This window comes from Charadrius vociferus, unplaced genomic scaffold (genome assembly GCF_000708025.1).
Source record: "Charadrius vociferus isolate BGI_N301 unplaced genomic scaffold, ASM70802v2 scaffold110, whole genome shotgun sequence".
Classification (NCBI taxonomy): Eukaryota; Metazoa; Chordata; class Aves; order Charadriiformes; family Charadriidae; genus Charadrius; species Charadrius vociferus.
In genome coordinates, this window is record NW_009646761.1 from 386,458 (window position 1) to 403,000 (window position 16,543).

General features: G+C 44.2%; 1 protein-coding gene across 1 annotated transcript in view; it reads right to left on the reverse strand.

The window, feature by feature from the left end:
• The window catches only part of DCT (dopachrome tautomerase), an 18,641-nt gene extending 2,859 nt beyond the window's left edge, over window positions 1-15,782 (reverse strand). The window contains 7 exon segments of the mRNA XM_009891626.1: window positions 630-831; window positions 2,249-2,384; window positions 2,490-2,669; window positions 4,385-4,551; window positions 5,580-5,680; window positions 7,125-7,424; window positions 15,482-15,782. Coding sequence (XP_009889928.1) covers window positions 630-831; window positions 2,249-2,384; window positions 2,490-2,669; window positions 4,385-4,551; window positions 5,580-5,680; window positions 7,125-7,424; window positions 15,482-15,782 — 1,387 coding nt within the window.
• Window positions 15,783-16,543: the final 761 nt, after the last annotated feature.

Below are 16,543 nucleotides of genomic sequence, written 5' to 3' on the forward strand. Positions count from 1 at the left end.
GCTGGCCACGCTATTTCGAATACAAGCCAGGATGCCGTTGGCTTTCTTGGCCACCCGGGCACACTGCTGGCTCATATTCAGCCGCTTGTCAATTAGGACCCCCAGGTCTCTTTCTGCCAGGCAGCTTTCCAGCCACACTTCCCCAAGCCTGTAGGCCTGCATGGGGTTATTGTGGCCCAAGTGCAGGACCTGGCACTTGCCCTTGTTGAAACTCATACCGCTGATGTTGGCCTAATGATCCAATCTATCTTAAGTCTCTCTGTAGAGCTTCCCTATCCTCCTGAGAATCAACACGCCTGCTTAACTTGGTGTCATCTGCGAACTTGCTGATGATACACCCTATGTCCTTATCAAGTTCATCAATAAAGACGTTAAACAGAAATGGTCCCAACGCTGAGCCCTGAGGCACACCACTTGTGACCGGCCGCCAGCTGGATTTAAATCTTGTAGTTGCCACGGCTTACATGGTGAGTTGTAACTATCTGTGCTACAATACGCGATTGCTGGTGAGAAGGTGAATAGACCCAAGTGTTTTGTGAAAGGTGCCTTATTTTCCATATGCCTGTGTCATTGAAAACATGAGCTCCCATCTCTTGGCCTGGAACAGCCTCCACACCTCTGAGACATACCTGGCAGGTCAATGGCATAGGTGTAGCCGAGCTGCTCTGAGGTTTGGAAGAGCTCGTCGTTGGTCACAGGAGGAAAAAAAGGGACCATGTTATACAGTCTGTTGTGACCGATGGGGGCCAGCTCTGCAGGCCAGGCATTATCAGGGGGGTTAAACCGCTTCATCCACTCATCAAAGATGGCATCAGTAAAGGAGTGAAGAACCTGCAAATCCAGGCATGGACACACACTTTTATTAAAGCCCTTTCTGAACTCAACAGCAGTTAAAACGCTCTCGTCTAAGGTGGGAGCAGCTTTTGAGAGAGAAGAGGGTAATCTAGTTTAGGTGGGTTTTACAGAATGGGAAACCAGGAAAGCTTGTGAGAATCAAGTAAACTGATCTCCTGCATGGGACATTTTGCTGTGTATGTCCTTGTTGCTGCTTGTTCATAATAAGCTCTTTCTCCAGACAGTTTAATATCAGCCAGCAGTGAATGGGCAGGTCCATCCTCGAGGGTGGGGGCCTGCTAAGCTCATTCAGGTGAATGTACATCACAAACATAATTCACTGTCTCTCGTATTTGAAGAGGTACAGAAAATTGCAGGAAATTTGATTCCTTCATGCTCATTTGATAGTGTGCCAGCAGTTCCACAGCTCCAGGTACCCACGAATTTGACCAGGTCTTGCCCAGTGAGCCTATAGGTCTGTAAAGCACTAATACAGGAAAGTTGTTTCCCAGTTGAGTTCAGACAACCATTACAAATGTCTGGGGCAGTTCAAATTAATTTCTGATGCACTTATGTTTTTTAATTACCACCCTTGAAAACACTTAGAAAATATCTCATGGAAAATAATCATGCATATAGAATTACAGCATAGTGAAATGAACGTTCCATTGTGTAAGAAAGGAATTGATCAAGAATTATTAAGAAAATAATCTGGAGAACCACTTCATAGGTATTTGGGCTAACTTTTCCAACAAAAGATTGCCAACTTAAAATAAAGGTAAGAAAGAAATTAATTGTATAAAAATTTGCCTATATAATCAAGTGTGATTTAATCTAACAAAGAGGAAAAGAAATTGGTATGAATTTATTAGGAAAGATGTGTAACAAGAGTCAACGGTTGGCTTTTTATTCGCACATTGCTGTTTGTGCTGCTCATTGCAGTACGACACTGTACCAATGTACCACTGAAATCACATTATTTCTATTCCCCAAAAGACCCTGAAATTAGATGTGCTTCCTTTCAGTCTGTGAAGTTATAAACAAAGAAACAAACTACTTAGTCTACTGCTCTAAAAATAACTGACCCCACATTCAGCTTATCTTGTTGCTGTAAAATTGTCTGGTATAAGCTATTAAATTTAGGTACCACCTAATGAAAAGATTCAGGGCAACGTGACTTGGAACAGCAGCTCTTCTCTCTAGAAATTTATTTTACATTTCACAAATCACCCTGAGATTTCTCCCCTCTTTAATGACCATTACACAGGTACAGCAATGTTCAAGAAAAGAGAAAAAAATCTCTTTTCTATTCACAGGACTTATTTTTAGGGAATTCACTTTGCTTGTTTTGCAAACCTCTGGTAAGTCAGCTTCTCTGAGCCACTGCCACACATGCTGGAGCAAAAAGACGTACCACAAAGATGGGATCATTGGCAGCTGCGTGAGGGAGGACGCTGGTCCCATTCAAGAAAGAGTGAGCCAAATTATGAAGGCTCAGCATCGGTGAGTTAAGAGCTCCACCTGGTTTATCAAAACCCTCCAGTGCATTCCTGTGGATGGGTAAAAGCAGCATCAGCTAACCATATTTTGCTGACAAACACACACATAAAGAAAACCCATGACCCACTCAGCTTTGGAGGAGCTGAAGGACAGACCTGAAACTGAGACTGGAATTGCGGAAAAAGGGGGGACTGTCGAATTCCTGCAGGGAAAGGCACCTCCTGACATCCTCGGCAGTGGGCAGCTGCTCGCCAGAGCCCTGGGGTGGCCTCCGCCTCAGCGGCCCTTCGTCACTCCCATTGCACAGTGTGACCAGGCGGTTGTAGTCATCCAAGCTGAGCGTGAAAAGGAAAGAGGCACAAGTCAGAAGAAGGTGATGACACACGGTTTGTTGGCTTTGTCTCCCATAGTATAAAAGAGGCCTCGACTGTACATGCAAGAGAGCAGGGGTTAGGGACTGACACCTCCTGGGGCATCTCGGTTCACTTCCCATGGCCTGGGAGCCGAAGTTATTGCAGGACTGCCACCGTCCCATGACTTTCCATGGCTCTGCAGCCTCTGTGAACCATCAGTCATTTGCACCAAGACTCACCGGGTTCATCCTCCACAGAGAGAGGATGCTTTAGAAAAGACAAGCTCAACTCCCTTTGCACATACTCCCCTCCTGAGGGCTTTGCAAGAACACTTTTTGCCAGACAATCTAAAAGAGTCTTTTGAATTTTGAACTGAAAAACTTTCAGTCCTGCGTAAGGACTAGTTTATTAACTCTTAACAAAGAGGAAAATAGACAAGAAAGTCCCACTGTGGGGTGGGCTAAGAAAATGCAAGGAATGACAGCAAACAGGATTTCACTTTCCATCCCTCATCCTCTTTAGAAGAAAAGCAACTGCAATGCGTTACACCCTCTTTTTCAGGGCCTGGAGGACATCCTGCTGTTGCAGGGTTTGCCTACTAACTAATGGGGAGCAAGTTCTTTATATCAGGCAGAGAAAGAAGGAAGGAGGAATAGAGAAACAGTGTAGCACTTGTGGAAAAAAAAAATCTATGATATTCAGTATAAAATAAGACGGCATTTTCAGAAACTCCTGAAGTAAACAAAAGTCCTTCTTTTTTTAACCTTGGCAAGGCAAAAGTTTCACTTGGGGTTTCAAGAAAAAACAAAACCCTATTTACCTTATAGAAAAAGTAGGGGCGAGATTTCAAGCCAGCTGGTGCCTAAAGCTAGAATTTCAAGTAGTTCTTTAGGTACCCAGAGAAAAAGATCCTTTTGAAAAGCCCTGAGCTCTTGGTACCTCCGTCTGACTGGCTGCACGCTGCCCCGGAGCTGGCAGAGGAACGTTTTATGAGAATTGTAACCAGCAGCATATTATGTCGTAGCACCAAAGCCCTGCCCTCACCCAAATCAGTATACGCCTAAAGAGAGCTGGCAGCAAGCTCCCGGCTGTCTCTGTGTTGCTTTCCATATGAAATCTCAGCCACTTCGAAGTCAATCCCCAAACTGCACTAAATGTATCAGGAATATATAAATCTACATATAAAAATGTATATTTATATGTACATTATATATATTTTATATATATATAAACTAAAGATATACATATAAAGATGTCTATATAGAGATATCATTCAATACAAGGGAACAGATTTTTCAGCCTGTCTCTAGCTTCCTATATGCCAAAACAGTTTTCTGTTTCTGCTGCCAAAATCAGTGGGGTGTTTGTTACAGAGACCCAACATGCAGGCATTTCTTCTTTAAAAAGATACTTGCCAGTGTGCAAACTCTTCAGACTTTTGGCAGCCTCAAATTGGCTGAATCGACTAAAATCCTGTACCAAAAGAATCATCCTGAAAAATATGCTTCCATAATACCAGGGGGGAAAGTTTCCACAGCACCATCTACACACAAACCGATGGTGATTCCCAATTTTAAAAAAGACATCTTGGCTCTGTTCCTGCCACTAACTCACACTGACAGAGCAGCCCGCACCCTCAGTACTGAATGAAAGCAAGGTTTGATCAGTATGCAAGCTTGCCTTAGATATTCTTGTACCTGTTACAAACTATTTGCTACCGGGAGAACCTGGAGCTCGGGCTGATCAGCTCCGGGTCATCTGGCCACGATGCTCCGAAGAGCTGGTCCGTGCAGACATCACACTCATTTCTACCCGTGGCGAAGTTCCAGTAGGGCAGCGCAAAGGAGTCGTTGCCCACCAGTCGCTGCAATGGACAGACACACGTTAGCAGGGAATCACATTCAATGGAAAAAGAAAGAAAGGGATTCCAGCAAGTTGTTTCACTGGGTATTCACTGGATATTTCACTGGATATTCTGCTTTTCATTCTGAATTTCACCTACATGCACTTCACAGAGATGCTCCAACTCCTTTCAAAAGATTGGGGCGTTAATTCAATCCCAGCAAAAACATTGTCAGTAGTTACTCTACTGTTGACCTGCACTTCTTTTGGCCGTGTCAGGCTTTCTACCAACTCAGAGACCGGGCAGGAGAGCAGAAGCAGAGTTGAACAGAGCCTCAAGGAACCGAGAGTTTCTGAGTGACGTACGTGGGTAATGGGTAAAATTGTGCATATGGTTTGCTTTTGCTCCAGAAAGGCTAGCCCTGGGGAAAAGTTTGAATTTGTTACTAACAGCAGAATACAGTGCATTTGCTTGTGGTTTCTTGTTAGATATGATTTCACGCAAGCAAGATCCTGCAGCTATTTTGATATCAACCACGTTCATTAGAGATCTGCAAGGCTGAAATACGGTAACATTGCCAATGTAGAAGTAATGCAAATTTTTCTTTAAAAGATATATTGCTAAATATATGCATGTATTAAACATATAGCATGGCACATTTAAAGGGGGTAATATGTGAAGTTGCTTTGACTAGGAGGGTATCTTCAATATCAGCAGACAATATCTGTTACCAAGTTTTATGTGTAGGTGTTGCTTTTATTTTATTAATAAATACTGTTAATTCACATCTTCTGTCCTCTGTTGGGGAGATGAAGAAAAAAATCTCCATGATAACCTTCACATCAGTGTTCACAGTGAGAAACTGTTCAGTCCGCAGTATCTTGAAAGCACCGATTTCACTTTAAACAAAAAAGTATCAGTGAGCAAATACTCCTGGGAGTTTGGGTAAGAATCTGTCCTAGGAAATAGCTTACCCTTGGCTGGCTCGACAAAGTCATGCAGCAAAAGAGAGAAGCTGCATGAGGAAAGGGAAAAGCTGTTCAGCTAACCTGCAGGTCTCTCTCCAGCAACAGCAAATGGTACCTATGCCAAGTAACAAAGGCAGGTCCTTGATGGGAGAAATCGATACCTTTGAAGGGGCGGCCAGGTCCTACAAAGGGAAGACAAAGTAAGCGTTGAGGCACCAAATGAGGCTCCAGAGAAAGACAGCACCTTCCTCTATTGCCTGGAGTGGAGTCAAACAAGAACCTGCAGCTCTGCACCTTTGGAAAGAAAGCGCACATCAGAAGCTACAACACTTACATGGGCCAAGTGAAACAAACTCCTCTGTGGACATTCACTTCAGTGCTTCTCAAAACCTCACATTCCCCCCAAAGTTGGATATTTTGAATATTTTTTACTCTTTTCGTGGGTTTTGGTTTTAAGAAGCAGTCGTCTTGTCTAAAATCTTAGCTCCTTGCTAATGCGTACCACATTATCTCATTCTCTTGCTCAGTGGCAGGACTTGCACCAAGTATCTATCAAGAGAACCTCAACATTTTCCACAACCTGCCAACAGTAATTCAACATGTCTTTTGCTGATTCTCTTCAAATTGGTCTTGTTATTTCTGGTATTGTGCTCTTGTTATTACGCGTGAGAACTAATACACTCAAAGGCTTCAAACCATATATGCATTTATTTATCACTGAAGCAAGCTTCAACCCAGATACAAATTAATTTGCAGCACTGGAAGTTATCTCTTTCCCCTTCCACATGACCGTCTTGTCCCCTGAAGGAATTTTGCTCTTGCTAGGCCAGAGACTGCTTCCTCCAGCCCTGCAAAATGGAAGCATGTCAGAAGGGGAGACTGAAGAAAACCCACAGCAGGGTAGCAGATACCCTCTAGCAAGGAGGTAGATATGGGCTGTGCAGGTTGCACATGGGACTGCTGGGCAGAAAAGCTGCCTCCTCCTGTGAGAGCTGGGCTTTGTGAAATGGGGCTGGCATAGGTACTTCTGTCTAGAAGAGCAATGAGGACTAGGAATCCTGATTTGGGAGAAAGCATGGGGTTAGATACTCAAACGTCTAACGTGGTTTGGTTTTAAAAGCTGGCTATGGTTAGACAGGCAGATCCCATCCTTAGTGACTTGCTGAAGGCCCCAGAAAGCAGTTCCCAACGTCTCTGTATGGTCCCTGCCTTCACTATTGCAGACCCCTTTTCCCACTGCTGCTGTATCTACCTTGTCCTGTGGACTAGGAATGTCTTTTTGAAGTCAGTCACCGCCTGATCACACTTCAGTTCACCCAATGGTGGAGCCTGTGACCTTCCTCACTGTCAGAAGGAAGATGCACCAGGAGTGCGGCTGGTGTGCTCCAGCCGCCACAGGGTGTTTGGTTGTGGGGACCAGACTGCAGCAGGTCTGAAGGTCCTTCAGCTGCAGGTGGCCACCAGCTTCTTACCACCAACTGTTTCACTCCGCAGATCTCCTCCTACTGGGACTCACTGCTCACTAAAGTAACACAGCTGTGTTAAGCATACTTACCTTTGTTCAGAAATTATACTTTTCACCCTTTGCTTTACCTGCAGAGCCCCTTGGATAAGAAAAGCACTAACCTAACAGCGTGTCTCTGACTGAGTAGTAATGGAGCCAAACAAAGTAGTTATAAATACTACAGTTGGCAATTTGTGGTTCCTCTCCAGTGGGACCGAGTAGACTCATCCAGTGCTGAGTTGCAATTACATAGTCTGGGTGAATGGTTGTCTTTGCACGGTCTAGAGCATCGAAGAACTGCGCTCTCTCCTCTGCCGACAGGGCATGGACATCCTTCCTGACAACTGGTGGCTTCCTCACATTGCAGTCAGGACCGGTCCAGCCAAACTTGCAGTCACCACAGTTATAGCCAGCAAAGTTTCCTGAATCAAGAGGGAAAAAGCAGTCATGACATTATGAATCAGGGAAAATTAACAGTGAAATGCAGAAGAATTAACAATTAGCGCCCTTTTTCCCCAGAGACACCAGTTTCTGGAAGGGACAACATCTGAGCAGACTGGCAGCTTTGCCAATTGCCTAACCAGAAGGATGTTTCTCTTCCCAGAGCCATGGAAGGGCCAAGAATCACACTCAGCGAGCTGGGGAGGTGAAGCACTGGGTAATGGGCTTGATGCCCCAAGGTGCTCAGAGCTCTGCAAAGCCCTCAGGCACATGAGCAGAGGGCCAAGCACTTCAGGTTAAGCACATGATGAAGAGCTCAATTGGCTCTCAAGCACTCCCAGACTTCCAGGATCAACCACCAATCACCATCGGCTCATGTGGATTCTTAAGCACAGAAAAAAAAATCCCCGAAACAAAACAGTTCTCTTAAGGACAAAACTCAGGAAAAACTAATTTCTGTTAACAGTGTGTCTGGGACCCAACACAACCCAGGACAAGCACCAGGGGTGCTGTCAGGACATGCTTTAAGCATTATTAAATGGTGCTGAGAAACACTGCAGCACCGTCATTCCCTGTTGGCATCATTCCAAAGGCAGGTTATGGGGTTCGCGCCAGGCTGTAGGCTCAGACCCTCTCATGCGATGGAAGAGCCCAGGAAAGTGGAGCTTGCTTTAAGCGTGACCTCTTGCCCACCATGGCAGGCCGCCAGAAGCAGCAGCAAGGTCCAGCTGCAGCTGGCTTTGCCTTTGCCAGCAGAGATGGGGAAGGACCATTCCTGCAGTGGACATTTACCTCCTGCCTACACACAGGCAGGCTGCGGGCCTAGCGGGGGGGTAGGACAAGGATTGCTGCCAGGGGAAGGAGGGAGCAGAGGGGCAAGCAGGGGTCCTCTGGGATCTCCACACCATTCTCCAAAAGCCGCACTGAGACTCCTTAACCCCACCTTCCTTCCAACCCCACGTGCACACTCACTCCACAGCAACCATGCCAGTTGTCTTCCAAAATGCCACAAAATCTCACTGCTCCCTGCAAATATTGGCACTGCTAGACCCAGGACAGGCTTTGGGCTAACATTGAGATGGGGAAGTGGCTTATGAAGAGTTCCTGGATGGGCAGATGCCCCTAGGCTGCAGGGTTGAGTCTATGAGCAGAACAACAGTTAACACTAAATTAAGATTTCAGATTGTCAGGGAGTACAAGGCTCATTACCAAGCTCAAAGACCCCCAAGGTTACGAGGGGTGTTATCAAGAAGGTTGTGTAGCTTATGGCTAGCTCTACAATAAGGATTGCTGAGCTCTAAACATTTGTGACAGACTCCTATGAGGCCTACCAAGAGGACATGAGGACTTTTAACTGTAGGTTTTGAGACCTTATAGTTACTTCAGAGGCTCTGAGATCTATAGGTTTACATGCTATCACGAAGCTTAGGACCAGTGCTAAGGTTAGGGACCACAAGGGTGAAGACTTCAACCAGGTTTTGGATCATGCACAGCCCAATGGCATACCATGAGGTGTATGGCTAATGTTTCATCCCAATGCAGGTAGGAGCAGCTGGACTCAGCCACCATGTTCCAGCTAGGGCAGAAGACACTCAAAGCCAGGGTTCTGCATTGGTTTAGGGGGATGAAGACATATGCCAGAAAATGCAAGTAGTTTGTAGTTTTATAAAAGAAAGAAGATTGCATGGATATGTTATTATGATGAGGGCAGAGATTAAGATAGGGGGGAAGCAACACAGAAGGTTGATTTTATCACAGTATCCTGATAGTCCCATCAGAAGAGCATGACTGCTGCTGCGAGTCTGGTGTACTCCACTATCTGTGCACTTGCTCATTTTTGACCACTCAACCTACCTATTAGGGCCCATCACATACTCCAGCCTGTATGACCAGATGAAAAATATCAGGAATATCTTGCAACATTGCCTAATTAGGCCACGTATATTGCACAAGTTTCAGTACATGGACCATGAACTTCTGAAAAGCAGCTGTTGTCCCCTCACGCCCAAAGGTACAATTCAATTTTTTTTAAGAGAAGGGCGGCAAAGCAGGAATTAACCAGGAAAAGATCAATCAATAACTTTTTTTGAGATTGGAGGTCATGCTTCCAGTAATTCAAATGACCCATCTACTCCCAGTGTTGGATAAGCATCACACTGAAATATAGCACTAACAGAACCAAACTCAAAGCAGGACCAGGTGTGTTTGGTCTCAGTACCAGAACAAGACTTCACCAGTCATTTGCTGAGGCTCTGATGGTGCTTATTTCTCTCTCTGGGAGGGTCCTTTGCCTCTACACAGCTCTTGATGCCTGAGATCATTTTAATGGACAATATCCATATTTTATGTATACTTTATGTGCCTCCTTAGGCTATGAAAAGACATTTTGCAAAAGCCTGAAATGCTGAGTCATCTTCATGGGAAAAAAGCTCTTCTCCATCTGTATGGCATCTGAAGTCAGAAGAACCAGTAACTCCTTACTTGTTTCCCTTGGGAAGGTGCTAATTATGTTCTACTGATGCTCTGCAGGATATTCTTCCCTAATTGCCTAATCTGTGAAGTAATCCAAGGGATCCAGGCGCTTCTCAATGCGACATGAGCTTTTACTGAGTAAGAAGGACTGCAGTGAAGAGACTGGCAAACAGGAGGAGCCAATTTCCAGGCAAAGCAGTATTTCACACTGCAGTATTACTGCTGATTGTGTTGAATGTTTTTGTGACATCCTCAGGTCTATTTGGCAATGTTGTCTTGTCAGAAATGCACACAACAATGACACTTCATGAAACTGAAAGTTGCTTTTTGTCATTTTCTTTCAATAGACTCCATGCATCACAGGACTGCCGTTATGCAGCAGCTGAAATGCTGAGAAGCTGATGGAGGTTTGTGGGATTTCTCACACTGCAAACAGGAATGACTGCAGTACTCAGACCCCATTTTTTTATGTCCCACCCAAACCACTTTTGCAGCATTTGCTTCTAGAGCACTCTACCAGGAAATGATGCATTGCTGTTTTGAGAAAGTTAATTTACTGCCTTGTGGACTTCCCACGTGATAGCACTGCGAAATGTATGTCCCAGTCTCTTACAACTTAACTTCAATGTCTGCTATGCTGGTCATGGTGGAGTCCAATGGTACAGCTCTAGGAGGGCAGGAAAAGTAATCTCATATTATCAGGATATAGCACCCAGTAGACATTTTCAGTAAGACAGTGGGACTCTTTCAATATCCTTTTGAATGCAGGGACCATAGGAACATGCAAGGATTCATGCCTTGGAATTTTTTTGCCTTCAGTGACTAACATGCAGCAACTCAGTGTTCTACCTCTCTGAGGCTATGCCAGGGACAACGGAGATTATTATCACCTCGTGTGGTTCCTAGAGAATATAGTGTGGGAGGTTGTTCTGGCACACAGACAGGAGACCATGTCACGGATGGAGTCCAGATGCTCCCTGCTTGTTCCACTGCTTCCAGGACTGTCCATTGTACTGTAGCTGGGCAAAAAAATCACCTGGGGTGTCTTCCCCACTAACCCTTTTGTCTGAAGATAGGATTACATACCTTGGGAGCTGTCTTCTTCCATGCCTAATCTCACCATCATTAATGGTGCTCTTTCCCAGTCGAGTTGGATGAATCTGGTTGTTTTTGTAGGCACTGTGGCCATGCTACTTCTCCCAGGTGGTCATTCCATGGGCAGAACACTGAGAAAAAGACTCTTCTTGTGACACGACACTAGGTATGTGTTAATACACATCACTGGTGTATGCTAACACCAGTTATCACATACCACTGTAGTTGTTTCTCAACCCCAGTGATTGCCTGAGCTCACAGACAGGGATTTTTCTACCTCTGAGCAGCCACAGCGTGTTATTGGCCTTCAGAGACTGAGCGTAACACACTAACTCCTTCAACACAGTGTCTTTTCTTCAGTAAAAAAGGAACCTATCCAACACTCAACATCTTCTGCCTTGTTTTATTATGAAATCTGAGCAGCTGCCATGCCTCTTCCTTCCACAGAGACTGCTTAATACACATCATTTACTGGATGAGGAGAAAGGACTCCTTTTCAGACTTCTTTAGCTATTCCATTAAAACAGGAGTTACATTAGATTTGAAACACCAACATACTGCTGTATGCCAAGGGTAGGATCAGGATTGCTGCTGTGAGAGATAAATGGTTCGCTCTTCTATCTCTTCTAGCTCTTCATTTGGACATACTGTTAGGCTGTAGGATGTGGAAGATCTGTACCTAGCACAGGCTTTAACAGGGTCATCAAGGTCTGGTTATAATTTAGTATTATCCCACAGTCACGTTGCCCCATAAAAAGTAAATGAAGTGTATTTTATAACTACTTCAGAAGCTCATTTGTACCTAATGGGAGGGCCATCATAGCAGCTACATGGCTTAACTGGCAATTTGCTTACAGCTAAACAATACAATTTCAACCTTCGGTCCCTGGCTTGATTAAATATTGCACAGGAATGTTAAAAGATTTTTTTTTCTTTTTTCCAAAAAACTTCTAAGAAAAAAAAAATAGAGTAACGTTCAGCACATGTCCACATGTCAACCGTAGAAAGTGACAGGAAAAGCAATGAATGATAATTATGTTTAACTCCTCAGTGAACCCAAACTACGTCACTGTTTAATCACTGTCACAATCTGTACTAGCAACCACATGACTGACTGCAGTGGTTTTTTTCACAATAATCTTTTGTGCTGAGTTTTTAAAATGCTATTCCAGATCTGTATCCCACTAGTACAATTTTATCCTTCATAACTCAAAACAGCATTTAGATCATAAATCTTCTAAAACAGTATTCTTCTAAACTAAATTTAACCATCCCACTGAAATACTGCTTTGTTGTGTAATTAGTTACAAGTGTCAATTTTCAGGGTTAGACTACTGCATCCAACATTTTGTCTAGTTCAACACATGCACCTTATTGAAAAACAAACTACCATATTCCCCTTCACAAAGCACTGCACGCTGTTAGGGACTGTCGTCAGGTCATTTCAGTTTAAGAGTTTATATAAATCAAATTAATATTAGGTGCACCCAAACCAATTGTAGAACACATACAATGGATTCCAAACTGAAATTAGACAGGAACTAAAAACTCTTTCCTACCTCCCAGGTACATTCATGCCATAACCACGTCTTTTTTCTAGAGATGATATTTTTGCTGCCACCAACATATTGAGTGAACTGTGCTGCAAGCAGCATCCTGACAACAGACTTACAACCACAACTGACTTTGTGACCATAGCTCTTTGTACAAATAGTGGGAAGTAAAGCTGGATCTTTCTGTTGTACTAATCTTACTCTGTTATATTTGTCCCCAGTTAAAGAAAGACTATTGCATGTTATTTGTTAAAGCCTAGAAATGGAAAAGAAATGGTTTTTTTTTTCATTTTCCTTAGAAAATTTACATTAATTTGAGAAAAAATATAAAAATAATCCAACCCCACAATAACCATTCATCAATATTTGTTTGTGCTTGGGATTTTCTTCTTTTTTTTCCCCCAGAAATATTCAGCACCCAGACCTGGATGGATATGATTTTAAGACATTTTTTCCTCAATTAACAGCTACAACAAATGGCCAAATTCTCAGACTTCCTTTTATCCCTAGCTATTAAGTTTTTAGCAGAAATCTCAAATGGATTAACTTATTGTGAGAACTCCAGAATCTCCCCTGTGGAAAATCCTGGCCCCTGTTCCTTACAGCTCCTCCAGGTTTCCTACCATACAGCCACCAGCTATGTGACATGTTTAAATGGCACTGTCTAACCAAATGTAATCAGCTACATGGCAGCTGGAGGTCCCATAGCTTATCATTTACACCATGTCTAAACTATAAATTAAACAGTGCCAAGATGGCACTGGAACATGACTATTTATATTGTTAAAATGCTAGAAAGAGCCTCGGCGTGGGTTGGAGTTTGCACAAGCCAGGAGCCATTTCAAATAGGCAGTCTGCACATAAACATTCTTTTCGAAAATAAGATACCTTAATAATAGAGATGTGCACTGTTCCACGTCCCCTTGAATGAGCACATCTAATTTATGTTCCCTACCATAGGTATCATAGCCCTAGATGCCTAATAAAGACCACACTTAAAACTCTGGTGTGCAGACAGCCAATCAGCATATAAAACAGAATGAAAAAAATACAACAAAATACTAATAGGCACAGACACATGATCACCAGCATTGTAAAAGCATCACATCTAATTCAAATCCCACACAGTTGTGAACTTCTTAGCCTTCTTCTAGAAATGCCTTTGCATGCAGCATCAAGCAGAGTAGGCCTCAGGAAACCTTTCTGAAAAGTATCCTTAAGGACGCCTTCCACCTTAATCTTTTATCACTGGTATATTTAGACAATAAGGACTGCAAGGAGAAAGAGGAATACAAGTGAAAGAAAAATGCAGTGAGAGAAACCAGATTTAAAGAGCTGAGGAGAGTGGACAGCTCAGAAGTAAGGCTGAATGAAAGGACACTACATTCTGGTCACATAACTTGGGACCCAGCCCTGCAAATATCCAAGGGCTTACCTCTACTTGGAAAAGCAAATTAATGTCTGCCTATGCAGACCATGTCTGTCTACACTGCTCTTCAATTTACTCCCAGATTTTGATAACCTAATTACTCAGACTGTGTAAACATTGGTGTATGCCCATGTGCTTCAGTGCTCTTCTGACTCAGGGTCTGTGCCTGTGTGTGATACCTGACTTTAGTTTTGGAGGTATATAAGAACCTTTAAAATGAAAACAAAACCTACATCAAATTTTTTTTGTAAAGTGTCTGGAAAAGTATTTCCATACAAGCATTTGAAATCTAGTCAAAGGAAGAAGTTAAAAACCAATTTATACTCTGAAGTCTGTTATTATTTTGAGGCGCTTCAGTAAGGCCTTATATCCATTTAAGTCATCTGCCACTGCCTCTCTGCTTTCAGTTGATAACAGCATTGCAAAACTTAACCTCATGGGCTGAAATTTTCTGCCGTGCTTCTTTCTCAGATTGATCTGGGCTTTTTTGATAGTGAGAGCCGAGATATATTTTAGACAAAACAGTTCAGCCAGTTGTAAGAATCAGGTTGATGGAAAGCAAGCTATTCTCCCCATGTTAGAAAATTCAAACAGCTTTACGTTTCCAACAAGAAACCCCAGACTGCATTTCAAACCTGCCTAGCAGGTGACTTCAGTGCTCGAGATATGCCCTTTGCCTGAATGCTGGTACCATCTCCCACCAGCCCTGCAACGCAGCCTGGGATGAGACTGCATTTCCCACTCATTTTATCCCTCCTTCAACCAGGGTTGCTGCTGAAAAAGAGTCCTTTCGCCTTATCCTATCCTGACTTCACTTTCCTGTTCCCTCCCTCCTGCTCTTATTAAGACCCAATCCTTTCGGCCAGGTTAGCCTCCAAGCACATCAGCTCCCTGATCCATTTCTCCACCAGCAAGTGAACGTGGAAGCCCATGTAAAGTCATGGGCCAGAAGGAGCAGCTGGAGATGGGGAGGAAAAGGGCCGGATGGCCTCTTTGGTGGTTGTATGGATTCATTTTGGATCAAAATAAGTTGTAGACTTAGTTAATGACCCCAGGAAAGACTGCAGCCAGACATCTACATGTTTTCAGTGCGCAGGAGTATATCGTGCTGCAAAGTACTACTCCAAGAGGAATAAATCTCTGATTGATGCACACTGATACAAACTCACTGGGCAATGATTAGTAGTGACAGAGGTTTGAACGCAGCACTGAAACATCCAAAACTCCGTGGAGAAAGGTGATGGGTGGCTACAGCGACAACTCCAGGGGGAGAGAGGAAAACCCAAATGTTTGCATGACAGAAGACACTTATTCAACTCTGTTGCTCTGAAAATGAGCTGATAATATCATGAACATGACAGTATTTTGGGGAAACTGGTAATATTTGAAGCCTTATTCATGCCTTACACCACGAGGAATGTTTCTGGCCTTCAGAGCCAGGTTAGCAGACCCATCCATCCCCATCTCCTCACCCCAGCACCCCTCTCACCTGTGCACCGGCAGCTCTGGTTGAAGAACTTGAGGGGCCACCGTTCCCGGTCATCCACATTTCGAAGGGTGTAGGGGCCACTCCAGGGCTGAGTGTCCACCTGCACCCCCTGACACTGTCCCCTGCCCTGAAGGGACCCGCAGACATTGCCTGGCTCTATCCCCAAGGCCGGGCAACAGCGCTTCGAGCGAAGGGCATCCACTGTCATGCAGGCACGGGGGAACTGTGCCTGCACCCTGGGGGGACAACAGCAGCTCAGGTAGCTCAACCCAGCCCAGAAGAGCCACCTCAGAATGCCCATTACGGACGGGTGCAGGCTCTGCCTCTCCACTGGACCTGAGCGAGCGGAGCAGGGAGATCTCAGTCGTGGGACAACCTGGCCTCGCTGCAGCTCCATGCCCCAGCCGACCGGGATAATCCCTCTCACTGCTGGGGATGCTGGTGCTGGGTGTTTGTTTAATCCCGGGGTCTCTAATTGCCTTGAAAGCAGTTCAAAAGACGGGTGCTTTGGCTCTGCAGTGCCTGCCCAGCAGCCAAGGATCCGAGTGGGGTTTATATAGAGGTTGGGAGAAGCCCTCATTAGAGGGATTAGCATGGCACAAATCCTCGTGTTTTGCACATGACATCAAGAGCAGAAAAGACGCCAGCGTGAGAGCAAGTTCTGGGGGCTCTGGCGGCTTGTCAGGAGGGTGAATGCCTCAGATTTATTTCTCCATGTCTTTCGTGAGCTTTGAGAAATTGATGCTCTTGTTTTAGCTGAGGTGGCTGGAGAAAGAGGTTTATTCTTTTAATCAGAACCCTGTAAACAGATGATATATAGAAAAGGAAAACCCTTCTCTTTTCAGTTCGCTCACTGCAAGATAATACTTTCCACTAAAGCAGCAGCAGCAGAAAATGAACTGGAAGCACAGAGGATAAAGGTGCATCATTAACGAAAGTTAATAAACTTGGTAGTAATAGCTTGGGATAGAGACTCCACCTGCTGACTGCAGAGCTCCGGTGCTTGTACTGTAAATGTCTGAGTGTCAAGTGGGGAAGGGTTCCCTTCTTAACAGACTTTTC